We start from the raw sequence: 18,914 nt of genomic DNA on the forward strand, positions 1-18,914 counted from the left end.
AGATCACGAGCAAATACCTTCTCCAAAATAACCAGTTTGAAATCCAACGAGAACCGGGACGTCGACAAATACAATGTGGAAAGAACGCCAGCTACTACTAGTAGCTCCAAGAGCGAAAATGGCTTCAGCAAGCTCGTCCGACGGCATACAAAGACTTACACTTCATGCGTGGGACGTTTGCTTCTGTCGCGCGATTGTTCCCATGACAGACCGCAGACGCCGAATGTCACCAGTAATCTTCGAAGCGATGATTTTCTGGAGTCAAACCGTGATTTCTGGGACTCGCGGCTTGCCGCGAAGGTTACTAGCAGCGCCAACACCGAGTGAAAGGCTCATGTAATCCACAATTGAGTAGTTCGACTTTTACTGTATATTGTACTGCAATACCCCGTGTTCATGCAATTGGGTATTTTGTATTGCTATCGTACTGCAGATTTGCATTTACTTGCAGCACTTTCCGGCAGTATAGACCAATATATTTTTTCCAATCACTGATTGGTTTATCGAAAATGTAGCAGCTGGTCGCTACAAACCCAGCAAATCTCGGCTCGTTTTGTCAAAATCATTGCAAAGGGAAATGGGTTTAAATTGATCTGTATTTGCACGTGACATGTAGCGACCGTAAATCGATGACAAAACTCGCTTAAGTGCGAAATACTTTCCGGAGTTTAGTCATAAACTCGCGAAAAAGGACCAAAATAGACTTTTTGGTGAGTGCAATCACGCCCGGGTAAGTACGAGAAGTCATTTGTAGCATGTACATAACGTTAGATTGTATGTGAGGCGGCTGAATGTTGTGAGCGGAACATGATTGGCTGTCCAAAGATACCTGATAAAACGGAAATCAGCCAATCAAACCCAGATCTTTCGTTTCTGATTTTCCCACCGGAAGATCGACAAGTCTCCGATGCAGCTCTTCCTACTGCCGTCGCTGCTGCTCTTGCTGGCCTCCGCGGGCCATGCCGCCTCCATTCCCCGGGCGTGCTCGGACACCGAGCACCAAAAGTTCCCCTTCTGCGACGCCTCGCTGTCCACTTCCGAGCGCGTGGAGGACCTGCTGCGTCGCCTGCCGCTGGACGAGAAGGTGACGCTGCTCACGGCGCGTGCCAGTCCCAAGGGCAACATGAGCAGCATCGGCCTGCCCGAGTACAACTGGGGCGCCAACTGCGTGCACGGCGTGCAGTCGACGTGCGGCACCAACTGCGCTACGTCCTTCCCGAACCCCGTGAACCTCGGCGCCATCTTCGACCCGCAGGCCGTGTTCGACATGGCGCAGGTCATCGGCTGGGAGCTGCGCGCGCTGTGGCTCGAAGGAGCCCGAGAGAACTACGCCGCAGGTCCGCACCTGGGTCTGGACTGCTGGTCGCCCAACATTAACATCAACCGAGACCCGCGGTGGGGACGCAACATGGAGACCCCGTCGGAGGATCCGCTGGTCAACAGCAAGTACGGCGTGGCCTACACGAGGGGCCTGCAGGAGGGCAAGGACAAGCGCTTCCTGCAGGCAGTCGTGACGCTGAAGCACTACGCCGCGTACTCGTACGAGCACTACGACGGCATCGACCGCATGGCGTTCAACGCCCAAGTGTCGAGATACGACTTCGCAGACACGTACTTGCCGGCCTTCCACGCCTCGGTGGTGGAGGGTAAGGCAAAGGGGGTTATGTGCTCGTACAACAGTGTGAATGGGATGCCCATGTGTGCCAACGAGCAGTTGAACACCAAGTTGCTGCGTGAGGCGCTGGGCTTCGATGGATACATCACCAGTGATTCGGGTGCGATTGAGGGCATCTACCGGCAGAGACACTACACAAAGTCGCTGTGCGAAGCTGGTCGGTTGGCGATTATGTCCGGAACGGATGTTAACAGCGGCAGCGTGTACAAGAAGTGTCTCGCGGACCTCGTCACCAGTGGTCAGCTTCCTGAGAAAGCTGTGGATGACGCGATGCGCAGGACCCTCAAGTTGCGCTTCGAGCTGGGCTTGTTCGACCCCATTGATGACCAACCGTACTGGCACGTTGCTCCTAGCGAAGTGGGCAAGACCGAATCCAAGCAGCTGAGTCTCGAGCTGACGCGCAAGTCGATCGTTTTGCTTCAGAACCACGGCAACGTCTTGCCCCTAAGGAAAGGAAAGAAACTGGCGGTGATTGGACCCCATGCGAAGGCCAAGCGTGCTCTGCTGGGGAACTACCTGGGCCAAATGTGCCACGGCGACTACCTGGAGGTCGGATGTGTGCAGACGCCGTTGGAGGCGATCACCGCTGCCAACGGCGCTTCAAACACTGTGTACGCCAAAGGTTCCGGTATCAACGACACGTCTACCGCAGACTTTGACGCGGCTGAAGCGGCTGCACGTGGAGCGGATGCTGTGGTCTTGTTCTTGGGGATTGACACCTCCATCGAGCGTGAGGCGTGGGATCGCGAAAACATCGACATGCCCAACATTCAAATGCAGTTGCTCAAGCGAGTCCGCCGTGCAGGCAAGCCGACGGTGGTGGTGCTCTTTAACGGCGGCGTGGTCGGCGCAGAAGAGCTCATTTTGCATACCGACGGTGTCGCGGAGGCGTTCTACCCCGGCTTCTTTGGTGCACAAGCTGTGAGTGACATTCTGTTTGGCGATGCCATCCCAAGCGGCAAGCTTCCTGTGACCATGTACCCGTCCAACTACATCAACAGCGTGGACATGAAGAGCATGAGCATGACCAAGTATCCGGGCCGCTCGTACCGGTACTACAAGGAGGTGCCTGTGTTTCCGTTTGGTTGGGGGCTCAGCTACACTAAGTTCACGTTGGCTCTCGACGGTGAGATGCCGGACGATCCCATTGTAATCACACGTGACTTGGACCAGACCGTCACGGTTATCGTGTCGAATGACGGTGATCTTGTCGGGGATGAGGTCGTGTTCGCATTTTTCCGTCCACTGAACGTCAACGCGACTGGCGACGCTGCTCTGCTGAACGAACAGTTGTTTGACTACCGTCGCGTGAGTCTTCGCCCCACGCAGTACCGCAAACTGACCTTCCGCATCCAGCAAAGTACCCTTGCGATGGTTGACGACTCGGGTAACAAGGCCAGCTTCCCAGGCTTTTATGAGGTCATCATCACGAATGGAGTTCACGAGCGCGTGACCTTCGCCATTCACTTGGTTGGCAAGTACGAGACGCTGAATGTTTTCCCGACGGATGAGGGCTACATCTCACCGCAAACCCAACGTGATACGGAAACCTTCAGTGACATCCAGCTTGATGCGGCTTTTGATAACGTCCCTGTGCGCCCGCGCGAGGAGCAGCAGCCTGCTGTCGCTGTCGCGATGGCATTTGACTAACTCAATGTGTCACCCGCACAAGTAGCGACGCTAATAAATGCATCCAATGCAGAGTTGTTTTACATGTTTCGATCTCCAGTCTTGTCTCGCTAGTCTCCTCGTATGGTGCAACTTGGTCACGGGTGGTGACTGTGCACAGTGTTGAAGTATCGATCTCCAAAGTCGCCGATACCCGGCGTCAGATACTTCGCATTGTTCAGGCCTCGATCCACACCGGCTGTCACAACCTTCACATCTACACAAGCAGCAACAGGGTCAGCACAAATCGGCATTACGGGTCGGATCAAACGCTTACCGGGGTGTGCAGCGAAGAGGGCGTCGAGGCCCTCGGGACAAGAGAGGACATTCAGAAAGGTTATGCGGTCCTCATCGACGCCTGCATCGAGCAAGGTCTGCGAGTCGGGGGGGGTGAGTACTGCAACGTTGGATTCGAGCTATTTGCTCTCTCTCACCTTGATAGCCATCGTGATGCTTCCTCCAGTCCCGAGCATAGGATCGACCACCAGCACATTCTTAAATGTCGCTACATTGGGAGGCAGCTTCGAGTAGTACATGACTGCATGCTTGTCCTCGGAACTCTCATCACGCTGAATCAGGATCTTCCCTGCAGCACGAATTGAGAGGTACATCTGCAGTTGAGAAATACTAAACACCAAGCTTTAGGACCGTCCGATTATCGTACCCACAGCGATGGTCGGATCACACGAGATCACCGCTTGCAGAAGGCTACACCCAGCTCGAATGATGGACACCGCACACACGCTCTCCGCTGGAGCGACACCGGTGACAGAGTCGCCCGTAGGGGTCACGACTGTCGTTGTCGTACTCGCACAGGACGCCAAGCCTTCCTCCGCTAAAATTCTGCGATTTCCTCGACAACAAGTTTTAGTAAAATCTTCTCTAAGCTAGCAACTGAAAAGCAAGGAAGTACCTCATGAGGCGGTCGGAGTAGTGCTTGAACTGCATGTGCGTCGTAGCCCTATCGCGGATCTTGGTCAAGAGCGGCTGCAATGCCCGGCTATTGAGCACGTAGAGGCTCGGGTGCTTGGCTTCCATCTCCTTCGCTAGTTCCTGGCTCCCCATGCTTCTGCGATCTATTGCACTGAAGTCGCAATGCCGAAACGACCTTAATGATCCCTGGAAGGCTAGGATTTATTACCGTAGTCGCATCATGATGTAGCATCACACGGCTACGACCAATCCGCTTGGATCTGAAGGGGGCACGTCGCTTTTGTCATCGCCCAGCGGTGTGCCGTTTAACGGGCCCGCTGGAGCTTCCAGGTATGCAACATTACCACGATGAATGCGAACGCATGGCGAAGCCTTGAATTCATTCCAACGGCAATGCCGGCGCGGTTAAATAGATGAAAGGGGTCAAGCCATTCAAGGGCAAACTATGGCGCACTAAAACGTCTCGAATATGCTACGCTAACGTTATTGCTATCAGTACTACCCATCTACACTTCCCCCCTCAGCATTAGTCGGTCCTGCAAATGCACTACACAGTGTTGTAGTAGCGGTCACCGTAGTCGCCGAGGCCGGGTAAAATGTACTTGTTGGCATTCAAGCCGATGTCCAGACCGGCAGTCACAACCTTCACATCTGTACATTCGAATAAAGAGCACACGCACGCACGCACAGCATTAGGAAAACCCCATCAACACCATACCCAACAAACCAAGCAGTACGTTACCTGGGTACGCGTTGAAAAGCGCCGCGAGTCCCTCTGGGCAAGAAATGACGTTCAGGAACGTAATCTTCTTCTGCTCCACGCCCGCGTCAATCAGAGTCTGCAACAACGCACCCACACGTAAAGTCCAAACAGTTAGCAACCAGCTCCATCAAACCGTTGTCACAACTGCGCTGCAGTCCGTCCACACTCACCTTGATCGCCATGTTGACGCTGCCTCCCGTGGCCAGCATCGGGTCCACCAGCAGCACGTTGTCCAGCGCCTGGACGTTGGGCGGCAGCTTGGAGTAGTACATGATCGGGTGCTTGTCCTCCGACTTCTCGTCGCGCTGGATGAGGATCTTGCCCACGGAGACCGTCGGGTCGCACTCGATGATGGACTGCAGCAGGCTGTCGCCCGCGCGGATGATGGACACGGCGCAGACCTTCTCGGCCGGCACGAGGCCCGTGAACGAGTCGCCCGTGGGGGTCACCACCGTCTGCGTCTTGTTAGCGCAGGCCGCGAGCCCTTCCTCGGCCAGGATGCGCATCAGGCGGTCGGCGTAGAACTTGAACTCTGTCGGCGTCGTCTTCTCGTCGCGCAGCTTGATCTGCAGCGGCGCCAGCGCGCGGTACCGCAGCACGCTCAGGTTCGGGTACTTAGTCTCCATCTCGCTGATCAACTGGGCGCTCGCCATGGTGTCGGAGGGTGGTGGGTTGCTCGGTGGAAAATCGCAACTTGCGCTGGTCGACTGGCTGGTCAAGCGCAGCTTCAAACCACCGCGGGCCTGTTTTTCCTCAGATTGGAAGAACACGCGGGGACGGATGTCATGGCACAGAAGGTATATGAAAACCGGAAGGGGGGTCACGCACCTGTGCAGATAGAAGCGCGACTGGCGCTTCAACCACAGTATCAGTTGCCCCATCGTAACATGTGAACACCTTACTTACAATTTATACTTATAGGTCGCTGGGATCTAGTACTTGCGCTCCATCCAGTAGCTGAGCGCGCCGACGAGGATGTCGTAGCTGGCGGCCACGGCGATGTACGTGACGACGTCGCTGCCGCCGCTCACGTTCAGGCGCTGGACGTGCTTGTAGCGCTCGCACGGAACGCTGAGCGTGCTGCTGCAGATGGAGGCGCGCGACGGCCCCGAGACCTCACTCAAGGTCATGTAGTGGAAGTTGGGGTCGCCCGGCGGCGACTTGGGCTTCTGCAGCGAGATGGACGTCGTCACCTTGCCCTGCGAGATGACCTCCGACATGAGCAGACAGCGGTACCCCTGGCTCTTGGACTTCTTGACGAAGCACACGTTCTCCTGCCGCAGGCCGCCGTTCTGTACGTCGGGCACCATGCGCTTGACCGCCACCATGTGGTGGACACCGCCGGCGTACTTCTTGAGCGACAGCGTGAAGATCTCGCCGTAGTTGACGTGGCGCAGCGACCACTGCTTGCGGGACACGCGCTCGATCTCGAACAGCTTGCGGCGCCCGAAGCCGTACACGTTGCACCTCTTGAGGCCGTGCATGGGGCGAAACTCGCGCTTGTCCAGGATGTAGATCGTGTCTGTGTAGTAGGACAACACGCCGCGTGACCTCATGAGCGTCTCACTCGCGACCGTGGACTGGCGCGGCTGGTTCCTTGTTTGGGCCTGTTCGCGGAAGAACTCGCCGTAGCGCTGCACCGACTTGTAGTAGGTGTCGCACATGCACGGCGCGTCGGACGCCGGCGTCTTGTTGTGCGACTGGAGGAGCTTTTCGATCTCACGACACAGCGTGGACCCCTTCGACGCGCCGACCAGATCCAGATACGTGGGGCTCATGAGCACCGCGTCAACGTCCGAGATGGCCTCCAGCACGTCCCTGACCTCAGTCGAGATCTGCGCAGGCAACGCGTACATTCGCTTCAGCGATCCAATGAAGCCGCCCTTGAGGCAGTTCATCTCGATGAACCGCAGCTGGTCGGCGCACTTCTTGTCCCTCGACAGCTTCTTAAATACTTCCGACGCCCTGGACGGCGAGCACTCGAACGACTGCTGCGCGCGCCCCACCACGATCTCGTAACGGAACAGCAAGGCGTCGGACGCGCCTTGGTTTGCATTGCCCGCCTCGCACGGCTTGATATCCACGCGATTGCACGGGATCTGTTCGGCTGTTCACCAACGCAACGCCCAGTTAGAGACCACTACCATAGCTAGACTTCCCTCACCCCGCCACTTGAACGACCATTCACTCACCGACAAGCACCGGTTTGGGGTCGTGCAGCTCGCACACGTAGGTGGGTATGACGTCCTGCTGCTCTTCTTCCTCCTCGTCGTCCTCCTCGTCGTCATCGTTCTCGTTCTCGTCCTCCGACTCGGGGTCCACCTTGGAGCTCGTAGACACGTCGTCGCCATCCGAGCTCGGGGTCTCGTCGTTGCCGAGCTCCGAGCTGCGGTCGGTCTCCGTCCTGGACGAGTCTCGGTCCGTGTCGTCCTCCGGCCCGGGCTCGTGCACCTTCATGACCTCCATGGACGCCTTGCGCTTGGCCGCGGCCGCCCACTTGCGCGCCAGCAGGTCGCTGGCGGGCGCCGAGTGCGAGCCGCGCTGGCTGTCGGACGCCGCCGTGGGCGTGAGCGTGATGTACGAGTCCGTGAGCACCTCCGCCATCGGGGCCAGCAGCTCCGCCACAGCGTTCGGAATCGGGAATGTCTCGCTCTGACAACGGAGGTCGAACACTGATGATGCTCGCGGCCGGCGGCATACTGAAGTCAAGTCAAAAGCCACGTCTCTTTGGCTCCTGTGGCCTCTTTATCTTCGATATCAACCTATAGAGATCAAAAAGCGGCCGTGTATATGCAAATGCAAGCTTACTGCGGGCGAAATATCGCGTTACAGAGGTCAAGAGCCGGTTGCACTTTGATTCGGACAGAGAAGGGGCGGAGCTAGAGCGACCGACTCGCCGACTCGGGCGTGTGCTGGCCAGGCAGATGACGGGACGTCGGCTGCGCACTTCAACTGGTCCAGCAATCCACTCACCTTTGTCGGCGGTGAAACGTAAAGAGAGCATGCGCTCAGCAGCGATGTCACGAATTGCGGTGGAGTGTGCACACCCTCGATGCTGGACGGAATCACCTCTTTTGACACCAAGAAATGGCCTTGTTGTCAGCAGCTGCGGCTGCTGCAGTCCATCCTAGTGCTTCACCGCTTCTTGCGAGACAGTCGGTCGCACCAGCACTGGTCGAATGTGGCGCGAGTGTGCAGTTACGCCACCGAGCGCATCAGCTACAGTGGGAGGATCGCGCAAAAAGATCAACTCGCGTCGGTGGCACTAGCCGGCACAAAAGTGCAGGTTGAGGTTTGAGCGGATCCAAAAGCGCGGCTGTGAAAAGTGAAGGTGGAGGTTTGAAACCGTTTGAGCAGAGATCGGAGCCACAGGACACCGTGCAGTAGCGAGGGCTGTGAGCGACGTGCTTCTCTGCGAAGTCTTTGGACTGAGACCCAAAAGTTGCTGTGTGTGCGCGCGCCTGCTCAAGATCGTCGTCACTTGATTTATTTTGGCTGGTGGTGCTTGCTTCCGTAGACGAATCCGCTTCAACTTGGCTCCGGCGCCCTTTGGTGGCAAGCTGTCCGGTGGTTTGCGAAGGAGGCTGCATGAGTGAAGCGCTCCTGCGTGCCCGCCGAACACAAACTCGTGGCGCCGCTCCTCACTTGCATGGGGGAGGTGGCGAACTTCTCCTACTCCGCCATCCCAGAGTGGATGACCCCAGCGCTGTTTGATGGCGGCAAACACTACGTCCAATTCCATCCCACGTTCTTCGGTGCATCTCTAGCATGCGTGTGCTACTCGAGAAGTAGGAAGGCTTTTAGGGTATTGTCGACGAGAAGACGGAATTTTTGCAGAGGAGCAAGAACGCCGCCGACAACGACGACGACGACAACAACAACAACAACAACAACAACAACAACAATAGTAGTAGTAGTGATCTTCAGTGGTCTATCGTTTCGTGTCCTATACGCAGTGATGTTGTGGCTCAACGGCTACAGTCTTCTCCTCACACCCCAGCAAGTGTGGCCAAGGCCTGAGCGAGGTAAAGTATCTGAAAGTTCGGTATCGGAGACTCTGTCGAACGCGCTTCAATACCGTTGCCAATCACCACAGCTCACTGGTGGGTCGATGAATCGGAAAATCTATCAACGGCTGCAACCATGGTTTGGTGTATTCAGACAACCCTATCAAACTAAAAGTGCACCCATATGTTAATATAAAGGCTTTCCACACGGGTGTATGCTGATCCCCTTCATTTCCGATGAGCATCTTCACAAATATATCAGTTATTGGAACTTCAGCTAGAAAATCAGAAACCTATATTTTGAGTGTCTCATTTTCTAATCGACCAAGAGACGCCAGGTTACTAGAGGCCATGCCCAGCGGCGCGCCAGACTACTGTGGCTGGGGCGCCAAGCAGGGCAGCAAGGTGCGCACATGGAAGAACCGCTACTTCGTTCTGCGCGGGCGCGAGCTCATCTACTACTCGGGCGCCAAGAGCGACGGCAGCGGCGCCGGGGTCGGCGAAAAGGGCCGCCTCACGGTGGTGAACGTGGACTACTCGCCCGACCGCAAGAACGGGCTGCTCATCCGGGGCGAGGGCAAGGACCTCAAGATGACGACGGCCAGCGCGCAGGAGAGCCGCGTGCTGTTCCGGAAGATCAAAGAGGCCATCGGCGAGCAGGAGACGAGCTTCCGAGACTCGACGCAGAAGAGGAGGGCTCAGCCGCCGCCCAAGCCCAAGAAGGTTGTGGAGAAGGAGGGCTGGCTGCTGAAGGAGGAGACGCAGCTGCAGGCCTGGAAGCGCCGATACGTGACGCTGAGCGGCAAGACGATGGAGTTCTGCGCCGACCAGAACACGCCGCCACTGGAGTCGCACACTCTGGCCCGGGTGCAGGCGGACGAGACCAGTCCGCTGTCGCTGGAGGTCGCAGCTAGAAGTGGCCGAAGATTCCACGTTGCGGCGGAGACGAGGGAGGAGATCGAAAGCTGGGACAGAGCGATTGCCGCTGCTATTGGACAGCCGCTGGCGCTGCGTCAGGTGATCGAAGTGCAAGAGGAAGTCGATAATCAGGAAACGGCGACGGTGGGGGACACAGAGCTAGTAGCGCGGAAATACTCGACGGCAGTGTGTGAAGGCTGGCTAGAGAAGCTTGGACAACGGAGCCAGATGTGGAAGAAGCGGTACATGACGCTGTCAAACGGGATGCTGGAGTACCGCAAGGGGCCGATGGAGCAGCTGTCGGCCGAGCTTTATGTCACCGATGTGAGATACAGCAGCAAATACTCGGACACGCTGGAAATCGAGTTTGGGTCAGATAAATCACTCAGCGATAGCGACGTGATTTTCGTGCGCGCCAAGTCCATCCGTGAGCTGGACAAGTGGATGTATGCGCTTTGCGATGTCGTTGGCAAACCGCGGTTGGAGCCTGCAGAAGCGACTTTCGACCCTTTGTCACCAACGAGCAGTGAGCCAGCAGAAGACCGGCAAAGCAAGACCCAGTTGCCGCCATTTCCGAGGAACGTATCCCATTCGCAAGGTAGTGACAATTCTGGAACGACTTCAAGTAACACCCAGCCCTCAACTCCTGTTAACGGTGGTCGCCCGTCTGGCAAGCAAGTGGTGGCAGCTACCTCCGCTCACCGCATCAAACGTGGATGGCTGCACAAGCAAAGCGAGCAAAGTTTGGCTTGGAAGTTGCGGTACTTCGTTCTTGATGGGAATACCCTTCATCACTTTGAACACATTAACGGGACGCCCAAGACGCTTGGAAATGTGACGAATGTCACTCGCAATCACGAATCAATTGGATGCTTAGGTGTCCAATTTGAGAATGGGAGCAAATTGAAGGTATATGGGCAAACGAAAGCTGACACCGAGTCGTGGTTTGCTGCATTGTGTAAGGCATCGTGGAACTCAGCAGAGAACCCGGCGGACTTGGTCTCATTTTCTAACCAAGAAGAGGAGGAGCTCAACGATAATGGCTTCCGAGGGTGGCTTCTGAAGAAGGGGCAAAACTTTAAGACCTGGAAACGACGCTACTTTGTGCTCGAAAGTAGTCGGCTAGCCTACAGTGCGAAAGCTGGAGGTGACGTCCTGGGTTCCGGCGTGGTGTTTGATGTGGATGTTGGAGATCTTCGCCCATTTTGCCTGAACATTCGCTTCCAGAATGGTCGGCTGCTTCACGTCGTCGCTCCGACGCAAGAATCTTTCGCAAGATGGTTTGACGTGCTTCGAACAGCGTCTAACCTGGCTGAGTCGTTTATGTCGCAAAGCAAGGGGGCCATTGTTCTTGACGAAGAGTTTGACAATGATGCTGGCGACAACGCTGATGAAGCGGATGTGGATTTTACCGAAGAGGACCTCGCTGAGTACGAAATGACTCTACGCGATGGTGAAGGGGCTTCTCTATGGATCGCCGCGATGCAGAACAAACCGGAATACGATGCTTTGAGCTCATCTGCCTCAGAACAAGGCGATGAAGAAGTGGTAGAGCCCAAAGATGCTGACCTTGTGCCTCGCGAAGGCAACGAACGTCTTAGTGAGTCTCAAGGATGTGTCGGATGGCTAAAAAAGGAAGGAGGCAAAGTCAAGAGCTGGAAGAGGCGATACTTCACTTTGTACGGTTCAAAGCTAAGCTACTACAAGACGGATAAGGGCTCTCTGCTGCGCTCCGTCAAAGTGGTCAATATCGCGGCAAATCCCTCGGTCGCCTTTGGTCTTACTGTATCCACTGCCGGTGGTCGCAAGCTTGTCATTCAAGCCGATTCAAAAGAAGACTTTGAGATGTGGCTTGGTGCAGTTCGAGAGGCTGTAGCTGCGGGGGAGAAAGAAAGGAAGTCGTCTGTGATTGAGCCACCAAGTATGGTCAGTGTCATGGAAAATAGATCGAGCGACGACCTTAAAGCCTCAACCAGCTACAGCGGTTGGCTTCAGAAGGAAGGCCAGAGGTTCAAGACGTGGAAACGGCGATACTTCACAGTGAAGAACAGTGCTCTGATCTACTACAACGAGATCGGCGGTGTGACACGCGGTCACGGCATGGTAAAAGGAGCTCGCCCCGATGACTCAAAACCTCTCACCCTGGTTATCGAGTTCCGCAGCGGAAAGAGCATGCGCGTGACAGCTGCAAGCGAGGCGGAAATGAACTCGTGGCACCAAGTGCTGTCCAGAGGCCGCTCGTCGAGTAGCAGACCGACTGCGGTGTCGGATATTAGCGACGACGTCGTTGATTCAGAAGAAGAAGATGGCAACGGCGATGATAACGGAGAACGCGCAGCACGAATCAGCCGATTCGACTCGAAGGATTATCTGAACGACACAATCACCAACGACACGTTCATGCGCCTTCAAGACCAAGAGGGAAAATCGGCCCTGCTGGAATCTCGCAATGGCGGGGTCACCGGTACTATGGCCGCTGGTCACTCTTTCAAGGGAGAACTCAAGTTCAACGACGAAGACGAAGAGAAGGAAGACATGCAACTCAGCTCCACTGGCGGAGAGTATTACTATCGAGAGCTAGTTGCCGAAGAGGAACGGCTTCGGCAGCTGCAGTCGGGTGAGAGGCTCGTTAAGGGTGAGCCGCCGATCGCTGGGTGTGCTCCATGCTGCACCGTCATGTAGAATACTTAGTGATGGTGCGCATGGTCAGCTAAATATTTTTCATATCGTCGTTTTGTACACTAAAAGGAATGCTTTTGGCTCCCATCGATATTCACTCATTTTTCATGCCTGCAGTTACCAAGACTAACCAAGAGTCCGTGACGGTTGACGAGGGGTCTCCATTTTCCATTGTTGTGGCTTGCAGCAGCGATACCAACGGGGTCTCTCTGACGCAATGGACAAGAAGTACGACTCCTGCAGCTACAAGGCGCGCCGCACATTCCTCGGCGGGGAGTTCGAGGTCCGGTTGTTTGAGGTGGACGACGCTGGCATCGCTGCGGTGGTTTTCCAGATATCCACAGAGCATGGCTCACCACTCAAGTTTTCGCGCGTGTTCTCTCGAGCCGAGCTGGACAAAGCGGGGATCACAAAGACGCTAGAAGGACACGTTGCGCTCGTGGATTCGCTTGAGCTGGTTGAAGACGCCTACTTTACGGGCAATGACGCAGTCGGAGCCGGGCAAAATGTACTCGCGGCCTACCAGTTATCGTCCACGCTTCCTGGCATCAGCTTTCCGCCGCCCATCGTTTCACACCAAGCCGCTCTCGCCTACTTCGCGCGGGCCCCGGTCGGACTCAGCACGTGGAATAACAGCCGAGTACCTGAAGAAGACAATTTGCTGTTGAACCTCGTAGTGAAAGGCCTGACCGAGCTGTGTCGAGAGAAGCCGCCAGGACTGGAAGCTGTCAAGTGGCTCGGGAACTGGTTCCTCAACCACAATCCGGCGCAGCCCAAGGTGGAGGTGGAAGACTGATCAAGGGGGAGCTGGTGCAGGTTAGCAGTCGAAGTTGAAAACGCCACTTCCAAAGATACTTTTGCAATGGTTTTGTAGTTTCGAGGGTTAATATCTTATAACCGAGCAATGAAAAGAACCCCTAGCAAAGCAAGGAAACAAGGCAGGGCTTCATTCACGGTGGTGAATGGAGCTCTGTGTGCTGCTGTAGTCGAGATATCCGATATGTATTGCGAACTATGCATTGTGAACCGTCGCGACTGCTGACGTTGCAAATCTATCTGCTCTGCTCACTCGCTGGCTGACCCGAAGACGCCATGGCGGACGAGTTGCAGTCGTCGGAAGAGCTCGCGTTCGTCGCCGAGGAGGTGGACCGCATCATCCTCACGTCGATCGAGAGCTGTCTGAAGGACGAGGTGTACGACGAGCAGAAGGTCTCGCAGTGGGTCGACTACATCTGCGAGTCCATCATGAAGGGCCTCAGCGAGCTGCGCAAGCCGCTCAAGTACATAGGTGAGCGGCGTCTATAGCCCCATTGCATCCAGCGCTGCCTACTAACGCCTGGTATGCCCAGTGAGCTGTCTCATCATGCAGAAGAACGGCGCCGGCGTGCACGCCTCGGTCTCCTGCCACTGGGACACCGTCACCGACGGTAACTATGCGCCGCACCTCAATGAAGCTCCAGCATCTACCTGAGCCTAACTATCTAACGTTATTGCCCAGGCGCCCACGTCGTCAAGTGGCCGGGCGACAAGCACAAAGACCACAATCGATCCATGTACTGCGTCATCACCGTGAGCGGCCTGAGCTTCTAGCAGATCGAGGACCTAGATACTTCTGATTTAGGTGTTGTAGGTTCACAAAACTCTTTAACTAACGCGCGGCGTCCCGTTTCCTCTTGCGCCCACTATACGCTCCCTTAAGTACGATCTTCATATCATCTGAGTTCTAGCGAAATCACTCGCACTCGAGTAAAGTATCCACTGGGGCAAAGGCACTGCCATGGGGCGGGACGACCCGGTGACGTACGCCGGCTGGGTGTTCAAGGAGGGCAGCCTCGTGCGCTCGTGGAAGAAGCGCTTCCTCGTGTGCAAGCGCGCGGAGCTGGCCTACTACAAGAACACGGACGAGGAGAACCACGCGCAGCTGCTGGGCGCGCTCACGGCGGCGCACATCGAGCGGCTGCCGGACATCACGAACGGGCTGCTGATCCACGGCACGGAGGGCCGCCAGCTCAAGATCTTCACGGACACCAAGGCCGAGTGCGACCGCTGCTACGAGGCCATTATCAAGTACTGCCGCCTGCAGAACCCCGCGGACGACTCGAAGCAGCGCGTGGGCTGGCTCGAGAAGGAGGGCCAGCACTTCCGCACGTGGAAGAAGCGCTACTTCGTGCTCAGCGGCACGCAGCTCACGTACTCGGCCACAATGGGCGCGGACCGACTGGGCGGCGGCCGGGTCATCGGCGCCAGGAGGGACCCCACGCGGCCGTTCACGCTGGCGGTGACGTTCGAAGGAGGGCGCGAGATGCGCGTCGGCGGCAAGTCGGAGGTGGACATCGACGACTGGCACAAGGCGCTGAGGCGCGGGCTGCTGTACGCCCAGGAACAGCGCAAGAGTCTGCAGGAAGGCCGATCCTCGGTCGACGACGACCCGAGGAATGTCAGGGACCGGGAGTTCGCCAAACGACAGGCGAGCGCGAGCGCGGTGAGCACGGAGGTGACGGACGAAGAGGCCAGCTCGCTGTTTGGCGCGGCCCCAATCGGCGTAAGTGAAGATGATGCTCCGCCGGCGTATTCGAGCGTGGCCTCGGCGCACAGTGACGAGCGCAAGACGGAGGGCGATTCGCCCGAGAATGGCGAGTTCAAGGAGGGCAGCAGCCCGCCTGAGCTGTATGCGGCCAGCTCGTTCCGACGTCACATTGTGGTGGAGACCATGCCCGACAATACGGCCAGCTTCATCGAGGTGGCGGAGGAGCGCGAGAGCGAGGACAACCCAGAGAAGCCGTACTCGCCCACGGCGCCGGGTACCAGCACCATCCGCCGCATGCGGCTGGCCGAGAAGCTGCTACAGGAGGAGCTGGAGGAGGAGCGCCGGGAAGCCATGATGAAGGAGAACACGGTGCTCATGCGCGCGCCCAGCAAGTCGGACCCGCAAGACGTCAAGGGCTGCTGCTGCGTCGTCATGTGAAGCAGTCCGCAGCGGCGGCTGAGTGGAAAAATGATGCGGGACCAGCTCGCGGATGCATGCAATATATAAACTCAATTCCTTTTTGCCTGCGAGGTGGTGGTACAGTAAAGCGAAGTGATGCAGCCCCAAAGTGTATATACTTTTCGGACGAACACGTTGAAGTGAGCAAGTGAGAACCACGAGCACTGCAGTCCCCATAATGGTGAAGCCATGGGTGCGATTATATGTGCGTTCGTATGCAGTGGCGTATGTGGTCGGAGACTTTTGTGAATACAAAAATTGAATGGATTTTTGAAGTTCGCGTTTGCAGAGAACGGCCATAACGACCCATTTTGAAGGTCGCACATGCCCAATTTGTTGTCTGTTTTTACATCGTTGAGAAGCGTTTGATGCTGCAGAAAATATTCGTTTTTGATTCATGTCAGCCCTTGCCCAAAGCTCTCTGGGCGGAAAAATCAAGACTGCTACTAACGATTCGATGGTCTGGCCCCGGCTGAAGCTCGTGTGAGCGATAAACGACTCGAAATGAGTCATCGTACGTCCATGAATCGGCACTTATTACCGGTTGCTTCACTATGCCTCCCTCAGACTTCGAGCTGATGGCTTTTGGACAGCAGTTGCACACAATACCTTCCCTATTGTCGATCTTCTGTTGTTGACTTCAGTACGTGCGCAACTTCCGGCAAACTGACCACCTCACTCACTCGTCTGCAGAAACATTCCCTATGAAGTGTTGTCCTTCTGCCATTAGCGTGGTGCCCGCAACGACATCGATGCAGTGCTCAGTGAGTGACTGCCTTCCCTCGTGTCTACAGTATTCATGTTTGTGGCGCACTTCCGATCCTCGTTGAGACCTCTTCACCCTGCGCCATTTTAAGGACCCGTCACTCCAGAGCTATCCCTTCATTAACTGTCGCGGATGTACATACACCACCTGCAGATCTTCATTAGCTGTAAGCAAAGGCACTCGCTGAGAGCTCATACCTTTGTCTTTTAGCCACTGCAGTCTCTCGCCATGCAGAAATGTTCGATACACCGCGTAGTTTAGCGGATACCTTTATACCTACACAAACAGGTATTTCGTGCCGCGCATTGGGACATCTCCCCCGGCGCGGAAGCCATTCCCGTCAGCCATCTGTGCGAGTGGTGTTGTGGTGGCAGCAGCACACATCGAGGGACCTACGGACCAGCAGGCTGGCTGACGCCAAGCGAGACACGCCGCAACCGCACCCTTTTTTGAGCAACGCCAAAATTGGGCCCAATTTTGGAAAATGGATCCGCGGTAGGGGCGACAAGCAGTGCCAAGCGACTCACGCAACGGCGCCTGCTCTTCATTCCACGCTTCCCCCCTTTCCGTCCCAGGCAGGCACGAGGAAGCCAAAGCGCACCCACCCACCCACCCCCCGCCATTATACAGCCAGGCGTCGGAGGGACACACACACACACAAGACACTACAGTCCACACGCAAGACACAGACGACGCACAACATGGCGCTCAGCGGCATCGACGGCGAGTTCGCCGGCTGGGTGTACAAGCAGGGCTCGCTGGTCAAGAACTGGAAGAAGCGCTTCATGGTGCTGCGCGGGCGGCAGCTGACGTACTACGACACGGCCAAGGTGGACCCGACGGTCAAGGCCAAGGGCAGCTTCCAGGTCATCACCGTGGAGCTGAGCACCGACATCCAGAACGGCCTGCTCGTGCACGGCCGCGGCGGGCGCGTGCTCAAACTCTACACGGCCTCGGCCGAGGCCACGAGCTCGTGGTACAACATGATCCTGGACGCCACGGCGACGGCCCCGCCGCAGTTCGCGCCGCCCGACCGGTTCTCGACGCTCTCGGCCGCCAGCACGTCCAAGCCCGTGGACGTGGACGACGAGATGGAGCTGCTGGACCGCCTCGAGTCGCTGCCGCTGAGCGAGGACGGCAGCGAGCAGGTGGCGCACTCCGGTTGGCTCAAAAAGGAGGGCGCGCGCGTCAAGAGCTGGAAGCGCCGCTACTTCGTGCTGCGTGGAAACGCGCTGTCGTACTTTAACTCGGAGGACACGGGCGCGGCCGCCAAGGGCTACGGCCACGTGCGCGCCGTGGAGGTGAACGGCACGGTCAAGAACGGCCTGGACATCAAGTTCGACAACGGGCGCGTGCTGCGCGTGTCGGCCAGGAACAGCGGCGACATGGAGGTCTGGCTCTGCAAGCTCAGCGACGCCATCGAGGCGGCCAACACGGAGATGAACAACGTGCGCCAGTCGCTGGCGGCGAGGAACTCGTTCCGAGCGCTGTCCATGGGCGGACCGTCCCCCACGAAGATGAAGCAGCAGTACCAGCAGCAGCAGAGGATGATGCAGTACGGCAATACCGGACGACACTCGCTGGCTACTGTGCCGTCAAGGCCCATGGGCTCGGTGGCAGAGGTACCTGAGCGACGCACCGTGGTGGAGAAGCGCTCGTCTTCGTCCTTGGACGACTCGTGCATCTCGTCAGGCCTGTCGTCCCAGTTCTCGTCCGGATCGTACTCTAGTCACTCGAACTCGCTCCCTGATGGATCAGCGCCCGTGGCAAGACCGACAGTGCACACGAACGCTACAACCAACACGCAGTCGTCGTCTGGCTCTACGTTCTTTGACAGCGACGACGAGTACGACAGCGATGACAGCGAAGGCGACTGGATTTAGGCGGCATGGCGCCAAGATATAGCTGGCCGGACAAATCCGTGCAGCGAAAGCCTCAGATCCTGAAGCAGGTCATTTTATCGAGACCGGTTAGACGCAGCTCCCAAAGTAAACCTCGCGCAACTCTTGACACATCGCACAGAACGAATGCGCTGTGAGATCGTTGGCGGTAAATTCGTCTTGATGTGGGTCAGCGAGCGAGACTTTGGTTCGTGTCCTCGGGGTCTCTGTATCATTATGCGACTGGCGCCCGAGGACACTAAAGCCGGCACCTTCGGAGCTGTTGGTTTTGATTTCTTCTATTGCGTCCTCGTGACTTTTCTTAACTAATATGAGAGCTCGTTGTAGATCACTACATGCTCTCGCTCTTTCCATTCAATGAGTTTGATGAAAGGTGCCGTGGTAGGTTGTTGTGAAATGTGAAATGTTGTGAAGTCGGTATGTCGTTCTGTACTACTCAGACCATGTGTGTTCCGAGGGGAAAAACAGTCGCTACGATGAAAGTCTATTGTACATGTAAGGTGAGCGGTAACAAACCAGGTCTTGGTCTCAACACCCCTCCACATAATACACAAGAGTAGATTACCTACTTCGACCCTATCTAAACCGTCCACTGTAGTTTGGCAAGACCCATTCCTC

General features: G+C 56.5%; 6 protein-coding genes across 6 annotated transcripts; 3 read left to right on the forward strand and 3 right to left on the reverse strand.

Annotated features, from left to right (window-relative positions):
- Positions 1–907: 907 nt before the first annotated feature.
- PHYSODRAFT_247721 (family 3 glycoside hydrolase) lies at positions 908–3,325 on the forward strand (the record flags this gene model as incomplete). The annotated part of the gene is made up of 1 exon (XM_009521680.1): positions 908–3,325. One exon carries the CDS (start codon positions 908–910, stop codon positions 3,323–3,325), a length of 2,418 nt encoding a protein of 805 aa, XP_009519975.1.
- A 116-nt stretch (positions 3,326–3,441) lies between these two features.
- Positions 3,442–4,408, reverse strand: PHYSODRAFT_247725 (hypothetical protein; the record flags this gene model as incomplete). Its single annotated transcript, XM_009521681.1, has 5 exons — positions 3,442–3,560; positions 3,621–3,651; positions 3,778–3,954; positions 4,087–4,186; positions 4,257–4,408. 5 exons carry the CDS (start codon positions 4,406–4,408, stop codon positions 3,442–3,444), a joined length of 579 nt encoding a protein of 192 aa, XP_009519976.1.
- A 380-nt stretch (positions 4,409–4,788) lies between these two features.
- Positions 4,789–5,748, reverse strand: PHYSODRAFT_353990 (hypothetical protein). Its single transcript, XM_009521682.1, has 3 exons — positions 5,210–5,748; positions 5,019–5,115; positions 4,789–4,927 (listed from the first exon to the last, which is right to left on the reverse strand). Exons 1-3 carry the CDS (start codon positions 5,690–5,692, stop codon positions 4,824–4,826), a joined length of 684 nt encoding a protein of 227 aa, XP_009519977.1. The 5' UTR covers positions 5,693–5,748; the 3' UTR covers positions 4,789–4,823.
- A 223-nt stretch (positions 5,749–5,971) lies between these two features.
- PHYSODRAFT_483826 (hypothetical protein) lies at positions 5,972–7,643 on the reverse strand (the record flags this gene model as incomplete). The annotated part of the gene is made up of 2 exons (XM_009521683.1): positions 5,972–7,146; positions 7,232–7,643. 2 exons carry the CDS (start codon positions 7,641–7,643, stop codon positions 5,972–5,974), a joined length of 1,587 nt encoding a protein of 528 aa, XP_009519978.1.
- Positions 7,644–9,397: 1,754 nt separating this feature from the next.
- PHYSODRAFT_349983 (dynein light chain) lies at positions 9,398–14,325 on the forward strand (the record flags this gene model as incomplete). Its single annotated transcript, XM_009521684.1, has 6 exons — positions 9,398–12,618; positions 12,887–13,253; positions 13,280–13,283; positions 13,731–13,931; positions 13,993–14,070; positions 14,142–14,325. 6 exons carry the CDS (start codon positions 9,398–9,400, stop codon positions 14,231–14,233), a joined length of 3,963 nt encoding a protein of 1,320 aa, XP_009519979.1. The 3' UTR covers positions 14,234–14,325.
- A 1,028-nt stretch (positions 14,326–15,353) lies between these two features.
- Positions 15,354–18,278, forward strand: PHYSODRAFT_478611 (hypothetical protein; the record flags this gene model as incomplete). The annotated part of the gene is made up of 3 exons (XM_009521685.1): positions 15,354–15,604; positions 16,908–17,031; positions 17,085–18,278. 3 exons carry the CDS (start codon positions 15,354–15,356, stop codon positions 18,276–18,278), a joined length of 1,569 nt encoding a protein of 522 aa, XP_009519980.1.
- Positions 18,279–18,914: the final 636 nt, after the last annotated feature.

Source organism: Phytophthora sojae, assembly GCF_000149755.1.
Source record: "Phytophthora sojae unplaced genomic scaffold PHYSOscaffold_2, whole genome shotgun sequence".
NCBI classification, from domain to species: Eukaryota; Oomycota; class Peronosporomycetes; order Peronosporales; family Peronosporaceae; genus Phytophthora; species Phytophthora sojae.

What these genes read in the sequence shown, in the direction of transcription:
- PHYSODRAFT_353990 (XM_009521682.1), bottom strand. Translation starts at nt 5,692, where the DNA reads ATGGCGAGCGCCCAGTTGATCAGCGAGATGGAGACTAAGTACCCGAAC. An exon ending in GCGTCAACATGGCGATCAAG is followed by an intron (nt 5,116 to 5,209) that starts GTGAGTGTGGAC and finishes GCGTTGTTGCAG; the next exon opens with ACTCTGATTGACGCGGGCGT. An exon ending in GCTTTTCAACGCGTACCCAG is followed by an intron (nt 4,928 to 5,018) that starts GTAACGTACTGC and finishes TCGAATGTACAG; the next exon opens with ATGTGAAGGTTGTGACTGCC.